Genomic DNA, 27,751 nt, shown 5'->3' with positions numbered 1-27,751 from the left:
TTAACTTGCTATAGAGTTCTAGATGGCGACAGCAACAGGCTCCGGTTGGGTAGTTGGGTTGGGCCTGGGGGGAAGACTACTGTTTCTATGATACATATCGATTCACCAGTTAGAGTAAGTGCTCTTTTGCCGATCGATTATTAGTGAACTGTCTAGCTTGATGTTATGGAATGACAGATACAAGAACAGATGCCTGCGGTTAGGTGGCTGCCTGGGATGTTGTACTGAGATCAACTCCTCCTTTTGTTTAGTCAATTGAATAGACGAGAATAATTCTCATTTATGTACCCTGTATTTGATCCAGTCATTGATGTAATGTTGCATGGATCCAGCGTCCCCGCATTTCCAGCTATTTAAGCTTATCGCCCAACCATCGATTTTAACCATCACCAAAATCACCATCATGCGCAATATAATCCCAAATCGTCTGGTACTATCATATATCCTCGACTGGATAGTCATTATGTGCGCCCATCAATCCGAATACAAAGACATAGCAAAGCTAAGATGAATGCAGCATAATCGCAGCAATCGGCTATACCTGGTCCAACCAAACCCCCATCCACCGCCCTTTCTCCCTCACAGACCCCAGCATCTCCTACCCCGAGACAAAACACGAAAAAGTCCCCTTCGGACTCGCCTTGACACTCGCCCTAATCCTCCCGGCCGCTATAATCGCGCTTGTTATCATACTGCGCATCCCTGGACAGACACTGCACAAGGATACCCCGCGCTCTGTCCTCTGGAGATATAAACTATGGGAGATTAACGCTGGCTGGCTTGGGATAGCGCTGGCGGTTGCTAGTGCGTATGCGACTGCGAAGGGGTTGAAGCTTTTGTTTGGGAAGCCGCGGCCGGATTTGTTGGCGCGGTGCGATCCCGATCTGGAGAATGTTGCTGCGTATGTGGTTGGTGGACTTGGGCGGGAGTTGCCTGGGGCTCCGGTCTTGGTGACTTCTGAGATTTGTCGGAAAAGGTCGCATGGGTTGACGAAGACGGGGTTTGTGAGTTTTCCGAGTGATCATGCGTCTTGTGAGTCCCTTCGTTGAACAATCTGTATAAAGTGATATTGACGGGGACAGTGTCATTTGCCGGATCAACGTATTTTAGTCTCTGGCTATGCTCTAAACTCACCATCGCCTTCCCATACCTTCCCATATTTCCATCCAGCCGCCGAAACTCGCACGACGAAGAACAAACAGACAACCCCGAGTCCCATTCCCACAAGGAATCAGCACTCTCCATTCGCAAAGAAGGTGCCGCACCGCCCATTTATACGCTCATTGCCCCGGTTATACCGATCGCAGTTGCTTTCTTTATAGTCGCATCTCGATGGACCGATCACAGGCATCACGGAGTTGACCTTGTATTCGGATCTGCTATCGGCGTATTATTCGCGTGGATTGCGTTTCGGTTGTACAATTTGCCTATCCAGCGTGGCGGAGGCTGGTCATGGGGAACTAGGAGTCGCAGGAATGCATTCTTCAAAAAGATCGGATTTCCAAGCCATGTCGGAAATGAAAATTGGGCTGCTGAGCGTGCGGAAAGTGGTCAACTCGCATTGGTTTGATGGGCGCCCCTTAAGGCACGACTAGATATATGAACCGAGCTGTCGTACTGGTTAGAAGTCAACTTAGCACGTAGGATATTGAAAATATAGTGTACCAAATCACCGCCACCCCCCAACCCTCCCTTCGTCCCACCTCGCCTTAGCCTCCCTCCTAGCAGCCAACCTCCCCGCCTCAGCTCTCACCCTCCTCACCCAATCCGCAACCTCCTTCTCCGTAACACTGCCATGATGATCCTCCTCCAAAAAGCTCTCCTCAACAGCCTGACAAATAGCTTCCTGCTCCGAAATTGACGCAGACAGCCGCTGGTACAGCGCGCGCGGCGACCACGGCGCTAACGCGGCGTCCATTTCGGTCTGTTTCTTCCGCCATGAGACTTCGAGGGATTGGTGTGCTAAGAGAAGGGATTCGGTTGACGCGCGGGAGTCGGACAGTTGCTTTTGCAGGTCTAGAAGGTGGGTTGTGAGGTCGCGGTTGTATTTGAGGAGGGATTCGAGGTGGTTTTGGTGGGCTGTGTGGGAGGGATGGTGGCTGGAGAGGGCGGAGATGAGGGATGGGTTTTGGAGGACTGTTTGTAGATCCGCAGTCCTACACAATGAGAATTAGCCAGTCTGTATGTTTATACAGGGAAATGAATCTCACGATTTATCCCGCACAACATCCGGTAACCACCCCTCCTCCACTGTCGGAGGTCTGGGCAGGTTACCCGGAGCCGGCGATTGAGCAGCATTCACAGACTGCGCTCGCGCTCGACCTTGGCTATATCCTTCCTGGTATGCCTGCGATGGAGGGATCGGGAGAACGGGATTCATTTGCGGCGTGCCGTTTCGACTGACATCGTGGCTGCTCGGTTTGGGAGGGGGCGGCGGAGGGGTATCGGCGTTGATAGCTTGGCTCACCACGAATGGCGATGATGAGGGAGGATAGATTGAGGGCGGTAAATGCGACATGGTGTGTGCTGAATGGTGGTGGTACTGTTTATTGGTGGTGTTGTAATCGTCGGACCGACATTGGAGATGCGGAGAGGATCACATATTGGTGCCTTATCAGTGCCTTATTATTTGTAAATGTGCAGACATAGCAGCGACACCATATTACAACCTAAAAGGCGAAAAGCTTCCCAGATAGATCAAATACTGACATGTGCTAGCCTCAGTCGACGTTCGGAGTCGCCATTATGGATTTTCTAGCAATGTTTACAAGGCAAGCCCTTCCGGTCTCTATTAGGCAAGGTATTCCGACGAGGAATAGACTCTATCAACTCTAGGTTTAGAACAGTCATAGCTTTTTGCTGAAATCCCTATATCTATTCAGTGCTATGGACAACTAACCTTGAGATATACTCAAAAATTCCACTGTCTCAACCAATTCCCCATCAACTCCCCCGAAATCGGCCCTAAGCTCTGCATCGTCACACTCGCCTCCTTCGTCCTCTCCACACTAAGTGGCACAGAAAGCGCCCCTTCGCCCTGGACTAGACTCCTATAGAAACCTAATAATTTGAGCGCAGGTTTCGTAGAAAGGTCCTCTGGGGAGGGCTTCTCGATACGCTCCAACTCTTCGATCCAGTCTTGCATGTCGATGGGTTGTATGGTGTTGCTGTAAGCCTTGTGGATGGAGGGGAGGAGGGCTCCCCATGTAGTACGAATAGGATTGACGAGGTGGAAAACTGCACAGGGATTTGTCTTTTGCGTTTGACGCGTGTGGATGAGGTCTTGGATTATGGTTGAGAGGGTGTCCTATGGTATTGTTAGTATTCTGTTCGTAGATAGCTTGAGGGGGTGAAGACAGACCACTGGAATCCAATCGAGTGGCGCAGCACCCAATGTACGAGGGATCTTGCCGATGGTCTTCGATGTTTGCACAATAGCCGGCAGCCATTCCCACGGATTCCACATCCCAGCCTCCGTGGTAGGACCGCCAATCTGTCCCAACCGGAGAATAGTTGTCGATACACCCATCTTAGACGCAGCGAGACAAATCCGCTCACAAATGTGCTTCGCCTCCCCGTATCCTTGGCGAAGTGCGACATCGCAAGATTCGAATGGTACCTCTGGGACAGTATCTCCGTCCGAACGCTTCCACTCCCCAATTGCTCCAATAGAAGACATGAAGTAGAAATGTGCGTGATGCGTGCTCTGTGTACAGAAGTCGATTAGTCGACGAACAGCCTGAATCTGGTCCTGGAAAGACTCGACGGAAATGTTAAAGTCCATTCGCCAGGCATTGTGGATAACAGTGTCGACTGTAGAGAGCATCTTGGTGTATATGGTGGTATCGGAAAGGCCGAAGTGTTCTTTGTTAAGGGAGACAGTATGGAATTCTACTTTGTCCGCTTGAGATCCTTCGAGGCTTGTTAGTCCCTTTTGCTTGAAGCTCTGGGTCTGGCGTCCTTGGGCGTCAGTGGTGCGGTTTAGACAGTAAACTTTGGAAACGTTGCTGTTGTTCAAGAGGTTGTTGAGGATGTATGTTCCCAGGGAGCCCGTAGATCCAGTTAAGATGACGGCACGCTTTTTCACTGCGCCGTTAATGCCGCTCATGCCGTTTGTGCCAACTCCCGGTTGATGCAGGTCATCGGTGTACCTTTTGACCAGGGCATCAACGCGCTCGGACCGTGCAATTGCGCTTTCCTCCGTTTGAACGCCGTGTACGATACCGTAGAGAAGATTAGAGAGCTTGTCAACACTAGGATTCGCATAGACCATCTGAGGCGTGAAGGTCTTGAAACCCGCAACTTGGAGAATCGTGCTCAGCTGCAAAGTCTGCAGCGAGTCAAGTCCAATACTGTACAAATCCATCTGGTCCGTAAAATTTGCTGGTGAAAGGTTAATAATCCCCGAGACCATATTCCGGACAACTTGGACGATGTCGGATAGCTCAGTAGCTCCGGAAATTGTATCAATCCATGCATCTGCCGATGCGCGCTTGTTGTAAAGCGCCTCAATTTCGTCTTGGTAGCTATCAGTCACCAGTCGTCGCTGCGTGCTTCCCTTGGGTGTGGTGCTGAATGGCTTCTCACGAGTTGCCATGCCAATTTTGTCTTTCATAACTCGTCCATGGGCCACGCTGATACGGTTTGCCTCTTGCACTGTCGGCCAGATCTCCTCGATAAACTTGTTCTCGTCTGGAATTCCTTGATTCCAGTTAGGTTCGGCGATGAGCGCTGTTTGGAACTTTCCCAAGCCAACAACAACAGCTCGGGCGACCAACGGATGTCCCTCGATGATTTTCTCCATGGTGACTGGGTTGAATTTCTCGCCATTATTCAAAACGATCACGTCGTCCAGACGACCGTGGAACTTCCACAAACCTGGATTCGTCGGATGAGGCGAGTAAAGATCCTTAGTGTGGTATGCGGGAATATCAGGAAACGTATGGAAGATCGGTTGCAGATCCGGCCTCTCGTGTCTATGCAAAACCATCTCCGCGAGTCCACCCTCGCCAATTGATTCCATCTTGATACCAAATGTTGGGCTCCATTCGAAATACGACCAGTTTTCTTTCTCCTTTGGAACAAGCGATAAGACCCAACCACCCTCCGTCATCCCAAGGAAGCTAACCAGTTTGGTACGCTCACTGACCTTACGTCCAGCATCGGGGGAAAGGGGACCGCCCCCAAAGTAGACCTGTCTTAGTCCCGACAGAGCGTCCATGGATTCGAGGGATGCAGTCATATCCTCTAGAATACATGGTGGGAAAAGGGCTGCTGTTGGCTTTGTCGAGTTGAGGGTTGTTGTCAGGAGATCCGTGGACAGCGGCTTGTCGGGTAATATAACGCAAGGAATTCCGTGGAAGACGGTCATCACCATCAAAGAGAAGCCCATCATGTGGAAAAATGGGGTTGTTGATAGGATAAGGTCGTTGGGGGTCAATCTATCCGGTACACCTGCTGTTCGTCCTTCAGGGATGGGAACGTATCTACCATGGTCCAGAGCGCCAAAGTAGCCGTATGTGAGGCGAATAGGTTTTGGGAATCCTATTGGCATATTTAGAATGTTTCTCCAGAAATACTCGATTAGACACTTACCAGTAGTTCCCGAGCTGTGAGCAATGAAAGCCACATCGTTTTTGACTTCATCGAATGTCTTCGTGAAGAGATACAATTCAGTATCGCTTGCAAGCATCTCAGACAACGATGGAATCTGTACGCTTTTCAGATCAGAACGGTGCTCTTCGATCTCATCTGCTTTTTGTTTTCGCTCAGAACTATATGCAAGCTTTGAGCAGTCGGTCATTTCTAGGAGACGGAGTTGTGCCGCCTGAGAGTTTCGAGTAGAGGAAAGCAGGGGCTATACCCAATGTCAACACGCTGGATTCATAATTCTTGTAGTATACCTTACCTGATAACCAGTCTTATTACAAGCAATAACAATGATCAAATACCGAGAGTCATTAGCCCCTAGGTATGCCAGCGTCTCCTGCGGAGAACCATTGTGGCGCCCAAATGACTTCTCTATCCACCAAGACATGTAATTCACGGCGTGTGCAAGCTGTCTGAAATTCAGATTCACAAAAGAATCCGAACTGTCGGTTATCTCCGGCATGATGCAAACCGTTCTCTCCGGATCTGTCCTGGCAATGTCGTCAATGGTATTGGCCATAAGCCTTTTGCCGATCTCGTGAGTGCTGTTGTCAGCCATTTTGGGTTGTTGAGTAACGAAAATTACGAAGAATTAAATCTCAGTTTAGGCAAAACGAGGACTAATTTATGCCTGTGAGCTGGAGTCCTGTTAGTAATTATACCACGACTTCCTTTCCAAATGGTATGATATTGCCGAGAGCTAGTGCCGGCAACAGCTCCAGCTACTCGCAGGAATCGCACTGATACCAATAAAATTCGCTCTCTTAATAGTATTCAGTCTCAGCTGAAAAATATATGCTGATCAGTACGAGAATCAAAATAATCTCTCCAGTGTATGGGGTAAAGCTATTGGATCCTAGCGCGATTAAGCCCAGCACTACGATGAAATGCGAACTAAGTGGATGAGGGGAAACCCTTCCGAAATATATCCACTTTGTACGTACCAGATCGGAATATGGCAGATATAATCCGTATATCAGCTTCAATCCTCGCTTCGGTTATCCACTGACGAAAGGATTTACGGACAGGGCCATACCAAGAGGGGCGATCAACCCACACACACAGATCACAAATGAGTTTATCCACAACCAGGCAAACCCCAAAACACTAGAGCCACCGGCACCGTAATTGCCAGATGTATCTCCATTGAATCAATTGGCTTGATGTCACAACAACACCGGCAAGATCAACATACTCTACCATGGTCGATCTTCCAATGCACGAGCCCGATCTAGTGACTTGATCCACAGAATGAGGGGAACAGACCAACGGGCCGAAGTGGCACCCGTATTGGATATTTCGGAAAGGCATACATGTCTGGAATAGCTGAAGGCGTTGATGCAAGTGCAGGGATCTCATGCTCAAAGTAACCTTGCAGTTGACAAGCTCCGAAACCTCCGTACCTGCATGACCACAATATGAACAGAACTCTCAAGACTTCCATTAATCTCATTGCCAGTAATTGCAGAACTTTGAGAATAGGATGCGTCCATGTCTTGTATCCACTTTCATCTCTACCGGTGGGACCCGATGGGATCCGGTGCCGATTAGGGCTGCTATCACGTGACCACTGACGCTGAAGATTCGCTGGAAGGTATACCTAATTATCTTCACTGCATTTGAGTCATCACAAATCCCGATGCATATTAGCAAAGTGGGTGTTCAATTTGGGTTTGTATCACAGGCGTTTGTGATATACCCCATAGCAATCCCGGGTGGCGAACCCGATCCCACCGGCGAGGACCCATGTAGATCAATTGCGTTTCCTGCAGACATGCAAGCGTACACCGCTAGTAGCTCCGTGGTCCAGCTGCTCGGACCAAAGGCGAGATAAGCGAAAATCTGTCTTCTTGATCATCATATCGTAGATCCCAAGCACGAATGTGGCTATAATTGCAGACTTGTAATTAACACGTAGGCGCTTGATACCTTATCCACCCGGTATCCAGGAAAAAAGAGCTGAATCAAAAGGTCTTGATATTGGTGATTTGGGTTTATAATTTTAATTATTCAGTTGTAGGTTAGTAAAGCATATATGAAGGAAGCAGCAAGGCCTGCATAATCACCGCATGCTTTAATATATTACTCCGTACGTTTGTTGCAGCAGCTTCGCGCAGAACTTTGATTTTGCATAACCGTCATGTGTACCTCTACTCCTTCCACACCACGATCGAGATTTGATGACTCGAGAAGCACTCCTGTCACCGAACATAGTAATAGTGTAAGCCCTCAGTCACCCAAAAGAAATGTCTGGACACCCTAACCAAGTGATGCAGGCTCGATTCCAAGATGTCGCAGTCGTCGGCATGGGATGCCGTGTAGCTGATGGCATTCAAAGCCCTGAACAGCTCTGGCAAGCTCTGCTGGGCCAGAAAGTGGCATCTACCGAAATGCCCCCAAAACGTTGGGCACCATACCACAACCGAGACTCCCGCAACCCGAAAGTCATGAGCCAAGTACCCAACCGCGGATACTACGTCAAAGATATTGAAGGATTTGACTGTCAGTTTTTCGGCATCTCCCCGAAAGAAGCAGAGCAAATGGATCCACAGCAGCGTGTCTCGCTCGAGGTTGCTTGGGAGGCGCTCGAGGACGCCGGAATTTCCGCGAAGACGCTGGGTGGTAGTGACACCGCTGTTTTTTGGGGCGTGAACTCGAATGATTATGGGAGTCTTATTTTGGAGGACCTTGCGAATATTGATGCTTGGATGGGGATTGGGACGGCATACTGCGGGGTTCCAAACCGGATATCGTACCATTTGAACCTGATGGGGCCCAGTGTCGCTGTTGACGCTGCATGCGCTTCTTCACTCGTTGCTGTTCACCATGGTATAAAAGCCATCGTCGGAGGTGAATCCAAGATTGCGATTGTTGGTGGCGTGAACGCACTCTGCAGTCCAGGCTTGACAACGGTCCTGGCTAGGGCTGGGGTTATTTCTTCTGAGGGCCAATGCCGATCGTTCGACGATACCGCGAATGGTTATGGTCGTGGCGAAGGTGCAGGTGCTGTTGTCCTGAAGAACCTCAGTCAAGCTGTTCATGACGGAGACCACATCATGGCAGTCATCAAGGGTAGCGCGGTAGCCCACAACGGCAGGAACAACGGCATCATGGCCCCGAACGCCAAAGCACAACAACTAGTTGCACAGAAAGCACTCCACGCCGCTGGCATTGATCCCCATACGGTGCGCTACGTCGAAGCGCACGCTACATCTACTGCACTGGGAGATCCGACAGAAGTTTCCGCAGTTGCAGAGACCTATGGTGTCGGGAGGCCAAGTGACGATCCATGTTATATTGGCTCGATAAAGCCCAATATCGGCCATCTGGAGGCTGGCGCAGGAGTTATGGGTCTCATAAAGGCTGTCCTCGCTATCCAAAAGGGCATCCTACCCCCTCAAGCAAACTTGCAAACGCTCAACACCCGAATCAACTGGCAAGAGACCGGCCTCAGGGTTGTGCAGAAACCAACCGACTGGCCAAATCCAAATGACCTGCGTCGCGCAGCCGTGTGCTCTTATGGATATGGCGGAACAGTATCGCATGCTATTCTCGAAGAGTTCCCGCAGTACACAAAGCCATATTCGCTGGACGAAGAGAATGTCCACAGTATGGGTCCACAGTTACTGCTTCTCTCAGCACCTCAGGAGCAACGTCTACCTGCCTCTGCAGAATTATTGAGCACATGGATCCGCCAACAGGGCTCCGAGCTTGGTCTTGCTGATCTGTGTCAAACAATGGCCACACGACGTAGCCATCACGATTTCCGGATATCTGCAGTTGTTGAAGACATTGATGGTGTCATTGCTGCTTTGGATTGCATACAGCAGCACTCGACGGGCAATCCGTGGATTGCCCAAAGCCGCGTCCTCCCATCTGATGTAAGAAAAGATGTGGTCTGGGTGTTTTCTGGCCATGGAGCGCAATGGACGAACATGGGGAAGGAATTGGTCAACAGCCCGGCTTTCTACGACGCCGTCGAACCACTTGATGTTGTTGTCCGAGAGGAGATCGGTTTGTCGCCTATTGAATGGTTGCATCAGGGTGACTTCGCGTCGTCCGATCGGATACAGATCTTAACCTACATAGTCCAAATCGGAATCAGTGCCGTATTAAACAGTCACGGTATCTTCCCTCAGGCAGTCATTGGTCATTCTGTAGGAGAGATCGCTGCTTCTGTGGTTGCTGGTGCACTTTCGCCAATTGAGGGAGCGTTGATTGTCACTCGACGGGCAGTTCTGTACAGGCAAGTTATGGGCCATGGAGCAATGGCATTGGTCAGCCGGAGCTCTGAATATGTCTGTCAAGACCTCAACGAGAAAGGCGCGACCAATGTGACTGTCGCCATTGACTCATCCCCGTCATCCTGTGTTATCGCTGGTCCCAGAGAGGATGTCGCCATTGTCGTTCAACAGTATCAGGACCAAGGAACAAAGACTTTCACCGTCAAGACTGATATCGCATTTCACAGTCCCGCAGTCCTAAGTAAGCTTGGAGAGCCTCTTTTGAGCGCGCTTCGAGATGCCTTGCAACCTACTCAGCCGGCAGTCCAGCTGTATTCAACTTCGCTTTCGGATGCTCGTGGACAGGATCCTCGGGATACTAGTTATTGGGTAAACAACATGATTAGCCCAGTAAAGCTGACATCTGCTGTTGGTGCTGCCATCGAGGATGGCCACCGGAGGTTCTTGGAAGTCTCTAGTCACCCCGTCGTGTCTCACTCGATTAGCGAGACTATCATGGACCATGGTGTTGACGACTTCTCGGTCCTTACCACTCTTTGCAGAGACCAACCGGCAATAAAGAACATTCTTCATGCAGTTGGTCGACTGTACTGCAGTGGGGCGGATATCAACAACTCAAAACAACGTAGGGTGAACAATTGGATCCAAGGGATACCAACGGGTCCCTGGATGCATCGTCCCTTGTGGCGCGAAGCGACAACAACTGGAACCGCAGACGTGCATGATGTCAACACGCACACTCTTCTGGGCAAGCGCACTGCTGTGGCCGGCACCGAGATGGTGGTCTTCTCGACGACCTTGGACCAGGATACAAAACCCTTCCCGCTGAGCCATCCAGTTTCCGGAACTGAAATTATTCCTGCCGCTTGTTTGATCAATACCTTCCTAGGCGCTACTGGCACTTCCTTATTGCAGAACATTAACCTAAAAGTCCCCGTTGCCGTTGGTACTCCGCGAAACATTCAAGTGGTGGTGAAGCAAGATCATGAGGTGAAACTTATGTCACGACTGGCAAAAGGCGAACAAAGGGATGAGGACTCTTGGGTCACCCACACGACCGGTCATGGCGTCAACTGTCGACCTGAAGCAGCCACAGAAGTAAAATTCAACATTTCTGCAGTGAAGGCCCGTATCGGCGCACAGCTACGGGATGATTTTACCATCGACTACCTCGCAAAGGTCGGAGTTGGAGCCATGGGATTTCCATGGACGGTGACTGAGCATCATGGAAACACCAGCGAAATGATTGCACGAGTCGACGTCGCCCCGGCGTCGGAAATCTTCAGTGACTGGAGCCCTTCGTCGTGGGCACCGTTTTTGGATGCCGCGACATCCATTGGATCTACTATCTTCTTCGACATACCTCGATTGCGCATGCCTGCACAGATTCAACAGGTAGAGGTTTTCACGGAGCAAAATCCGCCCAAGGTTGGTTGGGTATACGTACAGCAAGACACCAACACGGAGTATTCCAGCCATGTCTATATAGTAGACGAGTCTGGAACACTTCTGGCCAAATTCACCTCCATGCGGTTCTCCGAGATTGAGGGTACACCCGGTGCAAGCGGGGGAAGTATTTCAGGCCTGGTGCATCGGTTGGCATGGCCGCCAGCTCTACCCGCAGAAAAACCTATTCGCGTCGAGAAAGTCATTTTGATTGGCAGTGACGTTGCCATGAGGGACATGTATGCAAAGACCTTGCCTACCCACGTCCGGTCATTTCAGCTTTCTGGAATCGATGATCTTGACAATCAACTTCCTCACGAATTTGTACCTAATCATGGCACGGGCACGGTAATCGTTTACATTCCACATGAGGTGCATTCACTTCAGGAAGTGCCTGTCATGACCGAGACCTTCACCTGGCAGCTTCTTGAAGTCACAAAATTTTTCGCTCAGAGGTCCCTCCCCGTCAAGATCTTTGTACTTACCGACGATGCTACGCAAGGGGAGACACCGACTGCATTGGCCCACGCACCGCTACTGGGCCTCAGCAGAATCATTGCCAGCGAACATCCTAATTTATTTGGAGGCCTTATTGACTGTGAGCAACGGGTTATGCCTCTAGCCGTCATGAAGTATATCCAAGGAGCAGACATAATCCGTATCAGCGATGGAATAGCCCGGACAGCCAGACTTCGCGCTTTTTCCCCAGAAGACCGGACTCATCGGCAGTCCAAGTCACTCCCTCGACCTGAGGGTACATACCTCATTGTGGGTGGTTTAGGCGTGCTTGGATTCGCGGTGGCAGAGTTTCTGGCTGAGCAAGGAGCTCGACGTTTGGTGCTTGTTTCCCGACGTTCGCTGCCGCCGCGGAGAACCTGGGATACTATTCACGACAATGGCATTAAGTCAACAATCACAAAGATCCAAGCTCTAGAGCAAAAGGGTGTCAGCGTCCACACCGTGTCTATCGATATCACCAATGCAAGTGCTACATCCAGTTTACTAGGAGAATTGGACCGACTAGGTCTCCCTCCGGTTTTAGGTGTCATCCACGCAGCCGGAGTATTGGAGAACCAACTCATCATGGAGACCACTCAGGACGCCCTTAACCGCGTCCTATCAGCTAAGGTTAGCGGAACGCTGGCTCTGCATGAGGCCTTCCCACCGAACACGCTTGATTTCTTCGTCCTCTTCTCCTCCTGTGGCCAGCTGTTTGGCTTCCCTGGCCAAGGCTCTTACGCCAGCTCAAATGCGTTCCTCGATACACTGGCTACGCATCGCCGGAATCTGGGTGACAACGCGGTTGCTTTCCAATGGACCGCGTGGCAAGGTATGGGCCTGGGAAGCGATAGCGATTTCGTCGCTGCGGAACTTGAAAGCAAGGGTATCACGAATGTGAACCGTCATGATGCTTTCCAGGCGTGGTTGCACCTTGCACAGTACGACACGGATCACGGCGTAGTACTGCGTAGTCGCGTTTTTGACGAAGGAGAACCACTTCCGACACCAATCCTGAATGATATCGCCATTCGACGAGCCACAGAGCCCAGTGAAGGTGGTGAAAGCAAGTCTGGCAGCAAGCCAGCACTGCCATCTTCCGGGCCGGAGCTAAAGTCATATCTCGATGAACAGATTCGGATTTGTGTGGCCAACGTCCTCAACCTCTCCGCGGACGAAATCGATTCCAAGGCGACCTTATCGAATCTTGGGTTGGACTCTGTGATGAGTGTCAGCTTGCGACGTCAGCTGCAACAAGCCTTTAAGATCAATGTCCCACCAACTCTGGTTTGGAACTACCCGACGACATATCATCTGGTAGGGTGGTTCTTTGAAAAGCTGGCCCAGTAAATACTCAATTGCTTTTTGTATATAGAACTTCAGAGGCTCAAAGTATCTCAATCTTGAATTATGTGATGTGAGCCATCCTTGTTATGTTACTTTGTGATAATGTCGTTATAGAACTGCAGATACCCTTTGACTCCGGTCCGCAGCAGTAGCGCACATAAGACCGGTGGTTGCTGCACCCTCGACTGAGAGCACTGCCATCGTTTCATTCTCTTAGGGTAATGATGGACGATGGATGGGATGTAGGAGGCTTTTAAAGTGATGAAGAAAAGAGGAAGAGAAGAGGGAAATCTAGGTTAACCCGAGGTGTCTGTCAGGGCAGGGGAACGGATATATATTGACTCGAGAGCATTGGTGTACCTGTCCCTTAGTATAGTACAAACACGATGATAGCGGCACTTATAACGTATCGTATTCTTTAAAAATATCAATCAAGAAATAGTATGATAGCACAAACACTGGCATATAGCATACGTTATTCATAGAATACTTAGCAGTCGTAGTAAGGTATGAAGCTCGGGCCAACCGCGGGCGCTGATTGGATTAACGAGAAATCGCGACTCTTTCTCCGGGCGCGCACCCTTCTTGGACCTTAATCTTGAACATCCTCTCAACGGAGTCAAGGCCGGTCCTTGTGCGCGACGATATAATCCTATACGCTCTTTCTATTCCTCTCCAATAAAAAAACTTCTCACGTGCCGCGTCCTATTCAGAAATCCACCATTATTTGATACGTACGGCCTGCACTTTGCGATGATCCAACGCAACTGCTCTTCCTCGTCGATCTACCAGTGAATTTCAGCCGAATTACCTCGCCTTCATTATAAAGGAGCGTGTCTTCAACGCTTTTCGTTGCGATGCATATAATCAAGCCAGTTTGGCTAACCCATGGAGGTACATATCTACGGCGTTTCGATTCCCTTGGGCGTTGGGCTTCGGGGCTGAGAATAGCGGCGGAGTGGTGATGATGGCTGTGAAAGGGAGTAATGGTAAATATGGATGGCTGACAATTCTGTTTGACAGGCGAGAGGAAGGATTTTGAAGTCTACAGTTGTGATGTTTCGCCCGATGGAAGTCGCCTAGTAACTGCTGCCGGAGGTGAGTTCGAGCTGCGATACCCTTGTTGCATACCCTTGTTGCATATCCTTGTTGCTTACCCTTGTTGAAGCGAGGGAAACGTAAGAACTGCTGTTGCTGACTTCTGGATTCCTCTAGATGGTTACGTCCGGATATGGTCTACAGAGGCCATCCGCAATACCGCAAATGTTGAAAATGCGAACAAGCCAAAGCAACTCGCGTCGATGAGCAACCACTCGGGGACGATTCATACCGTTCGATTCTCGCCCAACGGGAAATACCTGGCGTCCGGTGCGGATGATAAGATTGTATGCATCTATTCGCTGGATTCAAATCCTCCGTCGCATGCATCTACGTTTGGTAGGATTCTTACAACCCATGTTCTTACGATTACGCGGGACCTTGATGAATAGCTGCTGACATTCTCCGCAACTAGGGACGAACGAAGCACCACCCGTGGAGAATTGGCGCACCATACGACGATTAATCGGCCACGATAATGATGTTCAGGATTTGGGATGGTCATACGATTCTTCGATTCTGGTTTCCGTGGGCTTGGATTCCAAGGTGGTGGTATGGTCGGGGCATACATTCGAGAAGCTGAAGACATTATCCATCCACCAAAGTCACGTCAAGGGAATTACCTTCGACCCGGCAAACAAATACTTTGCTACTGCCAGTGATGACCGTACCGTCCGAATATTCCGCTTTACTTCTCCACAGCCGAACTCCAGTGCCCATGACCAGATGAACAACTTCGTCCACGAACAGACCATTGCTGCTCCTTTCAACAATTCTCCCTTGACGGCCTACTTTCGTCGATGCTCTTGGTCTCCCGATGGTATGCATATTGCGGCCGCAAATGCCGTCAACGGACCTGTCAGCTCCGTCGCGATTATCAACCGTGGCTCGTGGGACGGCGATATCAATCTGATCGGACATGAAGCTCCGGTCGAGGTCTGCGCATTTTCGCCACGACTGTATTCAATGCAGCCCATGAGTAAGCAGGCGCTCGACCAAGGAGGTGCACATAACCTTGTCACAGTAATCGCATGTGCCGGAGGAGACAAATCGTTGAGTATTTGGATCACCAGCAATCCACGACCGATTGTCGTGGCACAAGAAATGGCTGCCAAGTCGATATCAGATCTTGCATGGAGTCCTGATGGGACGTGTTTATATGCAACTGCACTGGATGGTACGATTCTGGCGTTAGGATTTGAAGACGGAGAATTGGGCTTTGCGATGGCCATGGAGGAGAACGAGAAGTCGCTTACCAAATTCGGTACTAATCGGAGAGGTGCTGGTATCACAGAGACGACAGATGGGCTGTTACTCGAGGAGAAGAGCAAGGCGGATGAAATCAAAGGTGTTGAAGGTCGGATGGGTGCATTGATGGGTGATGATCATGCTGCAGCTGAGGGTGAGGTGAATGGGAAACCTGCAGCAACAGCGCCGTCAAATGGTACGCCTGCTCGTGCTCCGTCGCCCGCGCCAGATGCGCCAAAGACCCAGCAGCCAAATGGGACCGCCGCGACAGGGGCTACTGAACCGGAGAAGCCCGATCCGTACCAAGCCAAGCTGGAAAGACTGAAGTCGCGTCCCACTTACACCAAAGAGGGAAAGAAGCGTATTGCTCCTCTTTTGGTATCGGGAGCTGGGGCCGCAGAATCCTCTCTGCCCCAAGCTCGGTTGATGGCTTCTATTAGCAACAACCAAGGGAAGTCGGATGCACCACAGTCCATTGTTGATCTTTCCAAGCCTTTTGACGGGCTACCCAAGGGTGGACTTGCGGCGCTACTTTTTGGAAACAAGCGGAAATTGGCGCAGTTGGAGGGAGATGAGGACGGGCATGTGGAAAAGCGCGTGGCGTTCGCAAGTCAGAACGGTGCTACCCCGATTCTTGCAGCTACCCCAGATGGTTTACTTCCCGCACAGCAACAACCAGCTGCCACGGGCCAACAGCCGACACCAGAGTTCATCAGACCCGCAGTAACAAATCCGTGTATGGCAATTAGCCAGCTTCGACTGGCTGTACCGAAGATCCGCAGCCACATCCTTCGGGCGATTGATGAGAATGGCAAGCCTACGGAACCCCCAAGCACGGCAACTACGCCAGGGGAGTCGAACAAGTCACGTGTTGACGTGGTGTTTGAGGCCCGGAATCCGTCACCAGCCAGCTTGACTGGTCGGGCTGTGGATCGGGAGCCTGTTCGTCTGACATTGTTCCGAGGGGAGCAGCCGTTATGGCAAGACTTTCTACCCCGCAGCGTACTCCTGGTGACAGGAAACCAGAGCATGTGGGCGGCAGCCTGTGAAGATGGTTCCGTTTATCTTTGGACAACAGCTGGTCGCCGTCTAGTTAGTGCTCTCGTATTGGAGGCACAGCCTGTTATCCTGGAGTGCCACGGGCCATGGATTCTTTGTATCTCGGCAGTGGGGATGTGCTATGTCTGGAATGTCGAGCACCTCTCCTCTCCTCACCCCCCTGTTTCTCTACAGCCGGTTCTTGATGCTGCACTTCACTCCTTGGGAACTCACCCAACTGCAGCTCCGGCGATTACCAATGCACGAATCAACTCTGAAGGTCGGATTGTGGTCGCGCTGACAAACGGTGAGGGTTACGCATACTCTCCCGCCTTGTACAACTGGCAGCGGGTCTCCGAAGCATGGTGGGCGGTTGGTAGTCAGTACTGGAATACCACCGAAGCACCTGTTGGAAATCTCCAATTGAAAGAGTCGCAACAAGATCCGGAGGCGAGAAAGGCCGTGTCGGCCGGTATCATCCCGTTCCTGGAACGCAACACGACCAACGAAACACTTCTCCGTGGTCGAGCATACTTCATGCAACGACTTATCAAGGTTCTCCTATCACGAGAAGGCTACGAAAGTTTCGAGTCGAGTGTTTCGATTGCTCACTTAGAGAACCGTCTGGCAGCGGCCCTTTCACTCGGGGCCAAGGAGGAGTTCCGGTTGTACATGTCGATGTACGCCAAGCGTCTTGGAGCTGAGGGGCTGAAAATGAAGGTGGAAGAGCTGCTAAAGGGGTTATTTGGAGGGTTGTTTGAGGAGGATGATGAAACAGGGCCGCAACCACGTTTGCAAGCCAATGAGAAGGAGGACCGGAATTGGAAAGAGAGCTCGGATACCCTATGTGGCTGGCCACGGGAGGTGTTGTTGAAGGAGGTTATTCTGGCATTGGGTGAGTCTTTCTTCGTTTTTTCTGATTGCTGAGCTGTGGCTAATTATTTTCAGGTAAACACCGGGATCTCCAACGAGTGACGGTTCCGTACGCGAAGCTACTCGGAGTGGTCGACGAGGAGATGGAATCGGGCGATGCCATGGAGACGTAAAGTCGACTGCCGTTTTATTTATACAAGGATGGCGTTAGATGCGATATACGGGATGGGTGGTCTGCTTTGCTTCTTTGCTTTAGTTAGTAATGTATTATATCTTGCTGTTTTTCCCCATGCGGCTAGGGCTTCCCACTCACGTGGGCGGTGAGCAGCACACACGAACCGAAGCGCAAAACTCGGGATGGCTTCAATTTTTCCCTGCTCAAGTTCTTCTTTTCCACGCGAAAAACTCGAAAATTCCGTCATAACGACCCAAGAGTCGGTATATTTCCACCGGATTCCCTTATTGCCCACCTAGTAACGTGGGCAGCCGACATCACGGCTCCCTCCGCCTTTGTCCTTCTCCGATCGGCAGCTGGTTCTGCTTGTTCCCCTCTTCTCTCTTCTGCTGCTTTCTTCTCTACTACTACTACTACCACCACCACCACCCCCTATATCACTCTTTCTTGTCGCTTTTATAGCAGCAAGAAGAAAAAGAAGATGCCCCCCAAGAAGGCCCCCGTGCAAGAAAAGGTCCTGTTGGGTCGACCTGGTAACAACCTGAAGAGTGGTATCGTATGTGAGCACGTCCCCACCTTTTTTTGCCATTTTTTTCCTGCCGCCGAAATTTCCTTCTCAGCTATAAATTCTCGCTTCCCCTGAAAAATTTCTTCTTTTCACACACATATTTTCACATCGCAATGTGAATTAACACTATGACAGGTTGGTCTCGCCAACGTCGGCAAGTCTACGCTCTTCCAGGCTATCACAAAGTCGTCGCTGGGTAACCCCGCCAACTTCCCCTTTGCCACCATCAACCCCGAAGAGGCTCGTGTCGTCGTCCCTGATGAGCGCTTCGACTGGCTCTGCTCCCATTACAAGCCCAAGTCCGTGGTTCCCGCCAACTTGACTGTGTATGATATCGCCGGTCTGACCCGTGGTGCCTCGACTGGTGCCGGTTTGGGTAACTCTTTCTTGTCGCACATCCGTGCCGTCGATGCCATCTTCCAGGTCGTTCGGTGCTTCGATGATGCCGAGATTATTCACGTCGAGGGTGACGTTGACCCTGTTCGGGATCTGACTATCATCAACGAGGAGCTACGGATCAAGGATATTGAGTTTGTTGAGAAGGCGCTTGAGAACTTGAAGAAACAGACCCGTCGTGGTGGTCAAACCTTGGAGATGAAGAAGCTCAGAGAAGAGGAGGCTACCGTGGCCCGAGTGCTCGAGTGGTTGCAGGAGGGTCATGATATCCGAAAGGGTGACTGGGGCCCGAAAGAGGTATTTTCTTATTCTTTCCCATTTCCCGCCCTTCTCCGCGCATGACATCACATGATGAATAAGAGCTTTGCTCGATAATCCCAGCTCGTCGATGGCCTCATTATTATAATCCAACCAGAGGTCATATGAGATGAAGTCCCGTCTGATTAGTGTCATGTGTTTCCTTTTTCACATCTGCATCCATTAGTCTTGCTGTGGCAATGCTAACATGGATACAGGTCGAGGTCATCAATCCTCTCTTCCTTCTCACTGCCAAGCCCATCGTTTACCTCGTCAACCTTAGCGAGAAAGACTACATTCGCCAGAAGAACAAGTACCTTCCCAAGGTATTCGAATGGATCAAGGAGAACTCTCCCGGTCCCCTGATTCCCATCTCTGCTTCCTTCGAGGAGCGTCTGGCTCTCATGGCCGATGACGCCGCCGCTGAGGAGGAGTGCAAGAAGCTTAGCACCAAGTCTGGTCTTCCCAAGGTCATCACCACTATGCGTCAGGCTTTGAACCTGTCGAGCTTCTTCACCACTGGTGCGGATGAAGTCCGCCAGTGGACTATCCGGAAGGGTATCAAGGCACCAGCTGCCGCCGGTGTCATTCACACTGGTATGTTCCTTTCCTTATCCTCGTTATCGGAATGCAACGTACTAACGGCGCGACAGACTTTGAAAAGACTTTCATCCAGGCTGTTGTCTACAACTACACCACTCTGCGCGAGTACGGTGATGAAGGCGCCGTGAAGGCCGCCGGAAAGATCATGACCAAAGGCAAGGATTACCCCGTAGAGGACGGTGATGTCTTGCTCATTAAGGCCGGTGCCGCCAAGGGCTAAACCGGTTCATAAAATAAAATGTAGTTGTTATGTTCGGGCTTTTGATATATGATTCCCACTCGAACCTAGGCTATATAATGATCAATGAATATGTACAAATATCTTTTCACATACTCAAGTGTACCAAGTAGAGCTCAATCTGTACGGAGTAGTAGTAGAGTAGTGACGTTGTCCACGTGACTAACATAGCCCTTCCCCGCGTCAGCCGCGTCGGACCAAACGCGCAGCCGTATCGCTGCAAACTCCGCAACGACAAGAGTCCAGAATTGAGCAGCTATATCAAGCTCTCCGTGACCAAGATGTTCAAAAAAGAGTGAGTCTACGTTATTTCAGCGCTTGCGAAACTTTCAATTCCGTTCTCTTCCTTCAAGGTCCTCGCGTTGAACCCCTCGTCTTGGCCAGACGGTCGAATCAGACGATCGAACCAGAACCCTCAAAACAAGCAGAAAGCAGAAGTTAATAATGCAATAGTATCGCCCCCAGCACAAAATCAAAGGTCAAGTCCTCGGTACAGCGAGGCTTGCGCCAGAACTTCCTCGACTCATACCCCGGTTTCGAGCCGTACATTGACGATATCCTCCCGAAAAAGGCACAGCTCGATTCTATTAAACTGTCCGTGTCCCCTATTACAAACAATACAAAAGCGCAAATGCTAATACAGGAATGAAAATCCAGCCCCGAAAGATGCACCCTCTACACAATCGACTCCCAGCCCCTCTTCTACCAACCCCAAGACGGTCCCCCGATCCCACACCTAAAACTCCTCCACGCCTACCCCTCCGCCCTCCCGACAATCCAAATCGACCGCGGCGCAATCCGCTTCGTGCTCTCCGGTGCCGCGCTGATGGCACCTGGCCTTACAAGTCCGGGCGGGCGGTTACCGGATGCGGAGCATGCGTTGGAGCAGGGGACGATCGTTGCGGTTATGGCGGAGGGGAAGGAGAACGCTTGTCTTGTGGGAGCGCTCAAGGTTGGGACGGAGGAGATGAAGAGTAAGGGGAAGGGGGTTGTTATGGATGATGGGCATTATTTGGGGGATGGGTTGTGGAAGATGCCATTGGATTAGGTGTTTTTGTTTTATGATTCAGGGCTGAGAATGGTTTCCTTTTTCTTGCAAAATGCTGAGTTATATTCACTTATGGGCTGACTGGGATAGATAGAGTCATTTGTATCGCATATTTAATGGGAATTCACCCGTTCACTCTTCCTCTACTTTGCTCATCAACATATTCGCGTCTAATCGTCGACCACGTCTATGGTCTTGAAATGAAAGTCTGTTACAGGCATTCTACTACATGGTCACGATATAGGAAATGGCAACTATGGTCTAAAAAGCGATACGCTGGTCCCTGGTGATTTACCAGATCGCCGTCTTAACAAAGCGAGACCCGGTCTCCCTGGCTTTAGGATGTCCTTTCATTACACCTCGCAACAGACAAAAACCTTTTTTTTTTTTTAGTTTGAACAGGTATGAGCATTCTCTCTGATTGCAGGTCCTCTGATGTCTAGTCTGAAATGTCAACAGACAGCTCACATTGTTATGTACCAGAAAATTACGGATTCAATAACACCGTTCTCGGCCGATATATTCAGCATCCAAGCAATTTGAAATAATCAAAACTGTAAATCCTAACTCTATCGTGAGCAGCCGACAGGAATAGAGCCGGATTTAGGGCCTTGCGCCTAATCACCATGGATATGAAGATATTTGGCACGGACCATTCATGAGGATAAGGATCATCAAGGAAGTTGCAGTTACACGGAAAGTCCATCAATCCAGAGCTGCCCCGAAAGCAGAATGAGCATGAACACGCCAGCATGGGATATGATGGAAGGTTTATTAACCATGAAAACAAACTTGTGCAAGGAGCTATGTTCCCATTTCAACCAACGGAGACTTATAACGCGTGCTCGACTCTCCTTTACGTATCTTCGTGATCAGTGGAATGACAAGCCCGAGGCCCTAAAACGACGCATGGACCTTAAAAACGAATTGACACATGAAAGGGACCTGGCTCTTGATGCATGCTCTTTCTCGGGTAGTATTAAATCAGGCCTCAGATTTTACAATTACTCCATAGCGTATGGTATCTCGACGACTAATGGGCTGACAAGTTGCCGGAGATTCAACGCCGGATTGAGCTCGGCAACATATGGAGATGAAAGAAATTCAGTGCTGTATGTCCCTTTTTTGTTCATATCATACATTATCTAAGAGAAATTCTCTTACAAGACGCCATTCATTAGTTAAGCTCTTAGTCGTGTTCTTTACTAAGAGCTTGAGGGATGATGATAAAATGGACCCTAATATGGGGTTTACACTAACAAAGCCATCGAACTATATACAGAGCGTCTTTTTTCTTGATATGCTTAAACATGAACGTTATCAGCCACCAAAATTACTAACAGGATCTTTACCACACCCGTCATTTAGGAAAACTGCGAACGGCACTTTTAGCAGGACCAAGCCATGGTTGACTATCCAAATATGCTCAATAGTTTCTTTTGGTACGTTAATTCACGCGGTTTGCAGGTTCGCTCACGTTATTTCGATACATACCTCTGGGATCACAGAAACGGTGATTCAAATGAGACAGGACGGAATATCGCACCGGGAATGAACTAGCCCACGCCAGTGACCATACCCTAGATGGTATGATGTTTATGGAAAGAATGAAAAGCGACACAGATCTGTATGACGACGTCTACGGAACAACTCCAGAGCGTGATTCAACTCCATACGGAAGGTCACTTCTGAGTCCTCGAGACAGTGCAACAATGTGGAATACTCGATGCAAATTGGCTCACACAGCAACTTGAAATCAGAGACAGTTCTAACCCATGAGGAAGACATTATAGTGGGCGACCCATCCTTTAGGCAGAGAATCGGGTTCGATAAAGAGGCATATGTCTCCCTGTACAAGACCACGTCCTGATGTGTAGTACAACTATATCTGGAGCATTTTGGTCTCAGAGGCAGTAAGTTGCTTGGAAACACTTAAAACCAATGGGCATGCAAACAAAACTTCCGAGAAGATTTCTTCGAATTGACCAAAAAGCCCTCCCTGTCCGTTCAATCAAGTTGACAGCGGTAATTAATCGCGCCGAACAAATGCTGGGAGTCGTTGATTGTATGATGGTATAACGCTAGTATTGTTTTACTGGAAACAGCTTCTTTTCTCTAATGCCTCTTCCGTCTTCTACTCTTCTATGTTGTCTTTGTTGGTTGGTTCCACATTGCATCTGGAAGCCGGACCAGTCGGCTTTGGTATCTTGATTACTTTGGATATCCGGTCTTTATCTGCTATAGATCCCTTCGGTATGTCACTTCTACACTTTCCATCTGGATAATTCGCAGAAAGTGCTTGACATGTTATGTTCTCTCGTTTGCTCACTTGCATGAGCTATTTGAATACTATGCTCTCTCATTTTATCAACTTCTTCTACTCCACACTCTGCTATATGCTTGAATCCCTGCGGTTCCAGACATCTCCAGGCAGCCGTCTTGCCTCCCGAAAGTAAGCTTATAAAGGAAAATTCATACATTTAGTCAATATCATGAGGGGAGATGATCGAAAGGACTCGAGTCTGAAGACGCTCGGCCTCGTAAGGTTCTGCGTTCGAACTCCCCGGGCTCGCTGGATGGGTTTATACACCGGTGTAAAGCGAAACCGACCACCTATAAACGCTCTCATGATTGTTTATTAAATTCTTTATCCCCCCCCTGTCGTGACATTTACACTCGCCTAGCGGCTCTATGATTTTATCTTCCCTTTGACAACCTTCCCCCTACAGATGCCTCAGAAGACATTCAAGTCTCAGTGTTCACCATGGGTTCCAAGCACACACGATCCACACGACAACGCGACCCCGTTGTCTCCAACAGAGAATGAATAGGCTTATCTCTCAAGAACGAAAGAGCCAAAAGCACATCGCAAGACTTGCAAAGCGAGAGAAACGACCTGAAGACGAAGATGCGCCAGCATTTCAGACCAGGACCGTGTTTATTCTCAGCTATAACAATGTATAAACGAGCTTAGGTGCAAGAACTTGGAGTAGAAGAAACACTTCGAAGATTATGATTGAAAACGAACAAAAGCTACTCAGGGGGGTTCGTTTTTCAATATGTTATTTAGTATGTCAAACAAACGTACGAAAATTGACCATTCTGTGGATTTGGAACTGAATATCAAGTAGAATTGGATATTGAGATTTATAAGGCGGTTCTGTTCTTGCTATTGCTCACTTGCTTTATAGGAATATTCGATTGATTTAAATGATGATAATGACATCAGTCTGAACAACGTGCAGACACAGGTAAAATCATCATACGCCATTACCCAGGCAGTCATCGACCTATATATAAATAACAGAACATGAATAAGAACATCGTGTACATCTAAAGACCATCAGCAATCACTATCCATGCTCCCCGCAACATTCCCCATGCTCGCATTAGAGCCCATATCACTAGGCGCCTGACCTGGGGGCATCGGAATAGGCGACGATGTGGGCGAAATCGACGACCATGACGGCGTCCGGATCGGCAGCGCTAGCCCTAATCCCTTGACACTAGTTCCGGAGCCGTTCATCCCGTTCGCCAGAAGCCCATTCGCATTTCTCAAACCTGCTCTAGCAATAGCTCGCCTAAGCATATCGCCAGAGGCGTCCAGCGCGATCAGGAACCGTGCCAGTTCCGCACAGAGCTCCCAGTCACTTCTCTGTGATGCGAGCACGATTAAGCGGACGACGTAATCTTCGATCGGCGCGTCGTCACCCTCTAACTCGTCCTCGAAGGCTTGTAATACAAGGAGATAGCCGACGGCTGTTTTCAGGGAGTTGAGCTTCAACGCTTGTTCGAAGAGGTCTTTTGGGGGTGGGAGGTAAGTGAACAGGGTGCGCCACATTCGCAATTCAGTCTTTCGTGTGCACTGGACTACGATGTCCAAGTATGTTTTGGTCGGGAGGGAAGCTTGGAGAAAGGATATCACGTATGGGAGCAAAGGTTGGTGTTTCTGGGATGGGTCGCTTGTTTTGTTGCTCCGGCTTTCATTGTCGACTTCGTCATCCAAGACGTGGTGGAGTAGAATTTCGAGTGCGTGAGCAAAGTATGAAAGATGAGAGAAATATTGACTGAGAGAGAGTGCCCCGGGCATATCGGACTGAACAAGGCTATGTTGGAGGAAATAAGGAAGGAATAGATGTGTCTACCGCATTATGTTAATATTTTCTCTTCAAAGTACCAGCGACAAGAACATACCCGAATGGCAAATTTCAAAATGGCAAAAGTGACATCTCGCCGTTGGATCGTTTCTGATTCCACTCCCAGGACGATACCTTTATTCAGGAGCACCGAAAGGGGGTAGAAATCAAGAGGAACCTCGATAGGCTTGGGTACTTCTTCATGTTGTAATACTTCTTTCACATCGCCCCAGGCGAGGAGATTCTTCCCACTGAATGTCCAAAGAGAATCTCTCAGCGATTGATTGGTTGAGTACATCTTGAATGCCATATCGGCCGATGGACTGGGAGGAAGTGACGCATCGGGAGCAGAGGAATCGAGCGCAAACTGATCACGCATCAAGATGTAGTATTCCACGTCATGAGATAAGATCCGCATGTCATACTTCAAATCGCCCGTTTCCGAAACTGATGGTTGAAGAAGAACAAGGTTACCGTCGACCAAGAGAAGGACGGAGGCCACTTTAACATCCCGGGAAGGGTCACCATTTCCTGTTTCATTGTCAGAAGAAGGAATCCCACAGAGAAACGGCCCAACTCACTCATCTGGTCCTCAGGCAGGACCCAGCTGATTGCCCTCACCCTAGTTGGCGCTCGTACAATGCCGTTGAAAGCGATCTGTCCAACAGGTACAAGTGTGATATGGGAATGCGTCGAGTTGATGATAAAGTGGTATAATACGTTATCGTAAGTATAGACGAGGAGAGAGTCTTCGCCAGACGGCCCAACGAAAACCACAGGCGAAGGGAGGTATTCTATATGCAAGATGGAATTATCATTCAACGGCAGTTCTCGTGAATATAGACGTAGCTTGTCCATGTCAGCATTTGACGGTCCCATCAGTCTGTAGAAAAGTTGATCGTACCTCGTATGACCCGTCACTATCAATGGCGGCAATCAAAATGTGCCCATACCAACACATACCACCTCGGACAGCAAATGAATCTTCTACCCTGGGGTCCTCAAATACCTTCCAGCGGCCACTATTGACACTATAGTGTGCTAGACCCCGTCGACCCGCAATAGCTACGTATCTTCCATCCTGGGAAACGACAGAGGAACGGATTGGCCATTGAGAGTGCAGGTAAGTTGGTGGGTATTGCGCGTGATGCCATAAAGAGTCCTTGCCCGAGATGGTTATCAGATCCGGTAGATCATGGCCACGATAGAGAATGATCTCTGTGCTTGTTTGTAGCAAACCTCTGGCTAGATTTGCAGACGAAAAACAGCCAGTCAGCGCGCTTCGTGCTGTTTCCAATATCCACAGACGACGATCGCTCTGCCTTGTTAGGATGATATCTGATCCCCCGCCTATCCAGCATCCATTCGAGACCCCGCTAAGCCAATCTTCAGCGTTAGCGGTAGTATGTGGGCGGTCTGTTGAAAAGCTATTCCCGCCTGGCTTGCCAAACACACTCCAGGTCATCCAGCCATGTTCGTAACCGGCAAACAAGCAGTATCCATCTGGTGAATAACTCATAAATGTCAACCTCCCAGTAGTGGAGGGCGATGCAGGAGGCTGGAGCTTTTGTGAAAGCGGAACGTTTCCCATATAGTCTTTGGCTGTGTAGACGAGAACATCCCCATTTGTGCAGCTCACCGTCAACAGTGAGAACCGCGCATTTACTGCGACTCGAATTGCTTTTTCGCCATCATCTTTCGGATCATGAAAGCAGTGACCTCTAAACAACTTTTTAGTAGTTTCTGGTTCATTCTGCTGCTCCGAAATCCTCTGGATTCCGTACGCCTGTCCCTCATTGGTTACCCATATCAGAAGGTTCATTGCTCGGTCGTATACCATGTCTTCAATCGTCGTTTTTTTAGAGACACCTAGTATTCGGCCTAGCAGCTCTGATGAGGTCTGTGATCCACTGGCATCCGGTGTCCAACGGATACACTGTATAGCCGGGGGCTTCACAGTAGCCACAACGAGCTCATTATCCAACGCCAGAGCCTTCACAATCCCCGATTCTATCTTTATAGCCATCCGAAAGCGAATGTTGATCTCTCGGATTGCATTAGCCTCCTCCCCGGCTGACAGACGCGCTAACTGCTGGCGACGCGACTGGGTCGACTGGTCAAAACGCTGTTGGTAGACTCGACTGTTCGGATCGGAGGTCATTGTATAGGTAAGAAGATATCCATTGAGGGTCTGCACTGCGAGGATCGTCGAGTCGGGACGCATCAAAAGGGCCACGTTAGGTCCGTACGTTTTCATTGACGTCGCGGATCGAGCAACCGCAGCAACGACAGCAGTAGGCTATCAACACATCTCTAGTAAGCCACATCGTAATCTCAAAAACATGAAAAAGGAACGAACAAACATACCTTGGTCTGCCAAACCGCAATGGATGAATCCGTCATCGTCGCAAACAAATGACCACTGCGAGACACACAGAGGCCACTAATGGGCTCATCCGCCCATAATCCCGTCTTCGACTCAGACCCATTATCGGCGTGGTCTACCGACTCTTTCTGCTCCGGGGAGCTCTCATTCTCATGGTCAACTGCTCGATCCTCATCGGACAAAGCGGGCGGAATTCTGGGGCCATTGACCGCATAGACCCGGGGGACACCATTGGGCCAGTACATGGCGTGATACAGGGACGATGGTCACAGCGAGAGAAGAGAGCTCACATCGAGTCATCTTCGTTCGCAACTAGCGTAGGGGACGTTAGTTACTCCGTCGGACTCGGGCTAGCTCCAGTCCCAGAATCGCGACCATATCCCGTTCTGCAAGTTGTTCTCTCAAGCCCTAATACCACAGTAACTGTGGAGGAGGAAAAATATGGATGAAGAGAGACAGATAG

General features: G+C 49.7%; 8 protein-coding genes across 8 annotated transcripts; 5 read left to right on the top strand and 3 right to left on the bottom strand.

Moving 5' to 3' along the window:
* Positions 1-403: 403 nt before the first annotated feature.
* EURHEDRAFT_509132 (phosphatase PAP2 family protein) lies at positions 404-1,570 on the top strand (the record flags this gene model as incomplete). Its single annotated transcript, XM_040785906.1, has 3 exons — positions 404-465; positions 518-1,032; positions 1,083-1,570. 3 exons carry the CDS (start codon positions 404-406, stop codon positions 1,568-1,570), a joined length of 1,065 nt encoding a protein of 354 aa, XP_040634939.1.
* EURHEDRAFT_416691 (vacuolar protein sorting family 37 protein) lies at positions 1,531-2,716 on the bottom strand. Its single transcript, XM_040783025.1, has 2 exons — positions 2,211-2,716; positions 1,531-2,156 (listed from the first exon to the last, which is right to left on the bottom strand). Exons 1-2 carry the CDS (start codon positions 2,516-2,518, stop codon positions 1,670-1,672), a joined length of 795 nt encoding a protein of 264 aa, XP_040634938.1. The 5' UTR covers positions 2,519-2,716; the 3' UTR covers positions 1,531-1,669.
* A 195-nt stretch (positions 2,717-2,911) lies between these two features.
* EURHEDRAFT_406270 (ochratoxin A non-ribosomal peptide synthetase) lies at positions 2,912-6,208 on the bottom strand (the record flags this gene model as incomplete). Its single annotated transcript, XM_040780453.1, has 4 exons — positions 2,912-3,307; positions 3,362-5,544; positions 5,596-5,857; positions 5,909-6,208. The coding sequence occupies 4 exons, from the start codon at positions 6,206-6,208 to the stop codon at positions 2,912-2,914; spliced, it is 3,141 nt and encodes a 1,046-aa protein (XP_040634937.1).
* Positions 6,209-7,789: 1,581 nt separating this feature from the next.
* On the top strand, positions 7,790-13,385 carry EURHEDRAFT_547227 (type I polyketide synthase; the record flags this gene model as incomplete). The annotated part of the gene is made up of 2 exons (XM_040787472.1): positions 7,790-7,868; positions 7,918-13,385. The coding sequence occupies 2 exons, from the start codon at positions 7,790-7,792 to the stop codon at positions 13,185-13,187; spliced, it is 5,349 nt and encodes a 1,782-aa protein (XP_040634936.1). The 3' UTR covers positions 13,188-13,385.
* A 766-nt stretch (positions 13,386-14,151) lies between these two features.
* hir1 (putative histone transcription regulator Hir1) lies at positions 14,152-17,614 on the top strand (the record flags this gene model as incomplete). The annotated part of the gene is made up of 5 exons (XM_040779398.1): positions 14,152-14,173; positions 14,208-14,282; positions 14,400-14,621; positions 14,698-17,463; positions 17,517-17,614. The coding sequence occupies 5 exons, from the start codon at positions 14,152-14,154 to the stop codon at positions 17,612-17,614; spliced, it is 3,183 nt and encodes a 1,060-aa protein (XP_040634935.1).
* A 483-nt stretch (positions 17,615-18,097) lies between these two features.
* EURHEDRAFT_518589 (GTP-binding protein YchF) lies at positions 18,098-20,766 on the top strand (the record flags this gene model as incomplete). The annotated part of the gene is made up of 7 exons (XM_040786695.1): positions 18,098-18,172; positions 18,320-18,877; positions 19,096-19,474; positions 19,531-19,683; position 20,013; positions 20,172-20,312; positions 20,376-20,766. The coding sequence occupies 7 exons, from the start codon at positions 18,098-18,100 to the stop codon at positions 20,764-20,766; spliced, it is 1,698 nt and encodes a 565-aa protein (XP_040634934.1).
* A 326-nt stretch (positions 20,767-21,092) lies between these two features.
* EURHEDRAFT_251045 (uncharacterized protein) lies at positions 21,093-22,582 on the top strand. The gene is made up of 3 exons (XM_040778105.1): positions 21,093-21,168; positions 21,250-21,878; positions 21,934-22,582. Exons 2-3 carry the CDS (start codon positions 21,499-21,501, stop codon positions 22,319-22,321), a joined length of 768 nt encoding a protein of 255 aa, XP_040634933.1. The 5' UTR covers positions 21,093-21,168; positions 21,250-21,498; the 3' UTR covers positions 22,322-22,582.
* Positions 22,583-23,870: 1,288 nt separating this feature from the next.
* EURHEDRAFT_416685 (RIC1 family protein) lies at positions 23,871-27,743 on the bottom strand. Its single transcript, XM_040783024.1, has 5 exons — positions 27,270-27,743; positions 25,807-27,201; positions 25,484-25,751; positions 24,961-25,433; positions 23,871-24,907 (listed from the first exon to the last, which is right to left on the bottom strand). Exons 1-5 carry the CDS (start codon positions 27,531-27,533, stop codon positions 24,110-24,112), a joined length of 3,198 nt encoding a protein of 1,065 aa, XP_040634932.1. The 5' UTR covers positions 27,534-27,743; the 3' UTR covers positions 23,871-24,109.
* Between the last annotated feature and the right edge of the window lie 8 nt (positions 27,744-27,751).

The sequence above is a fragment of the Aspergillus ruber genome (assembly GCF_000600275.1).
Source record: "Aspergillus ruber CBS 135680 unplaced genomic scaffold scaffold00037, whole genome shotgun sequence".
Lineage (NCBI taxonomy): Eukaryota > Fungi > Ascomycota > Eurotiomycetes > Eurotiales > Aspergillaceae > Aspergillus > Aspergillus ruber.
Note: the sequence above shows the minus strand (reverse complement) of the source record. Positions and strands in the feature narration are given on the sequence as shown.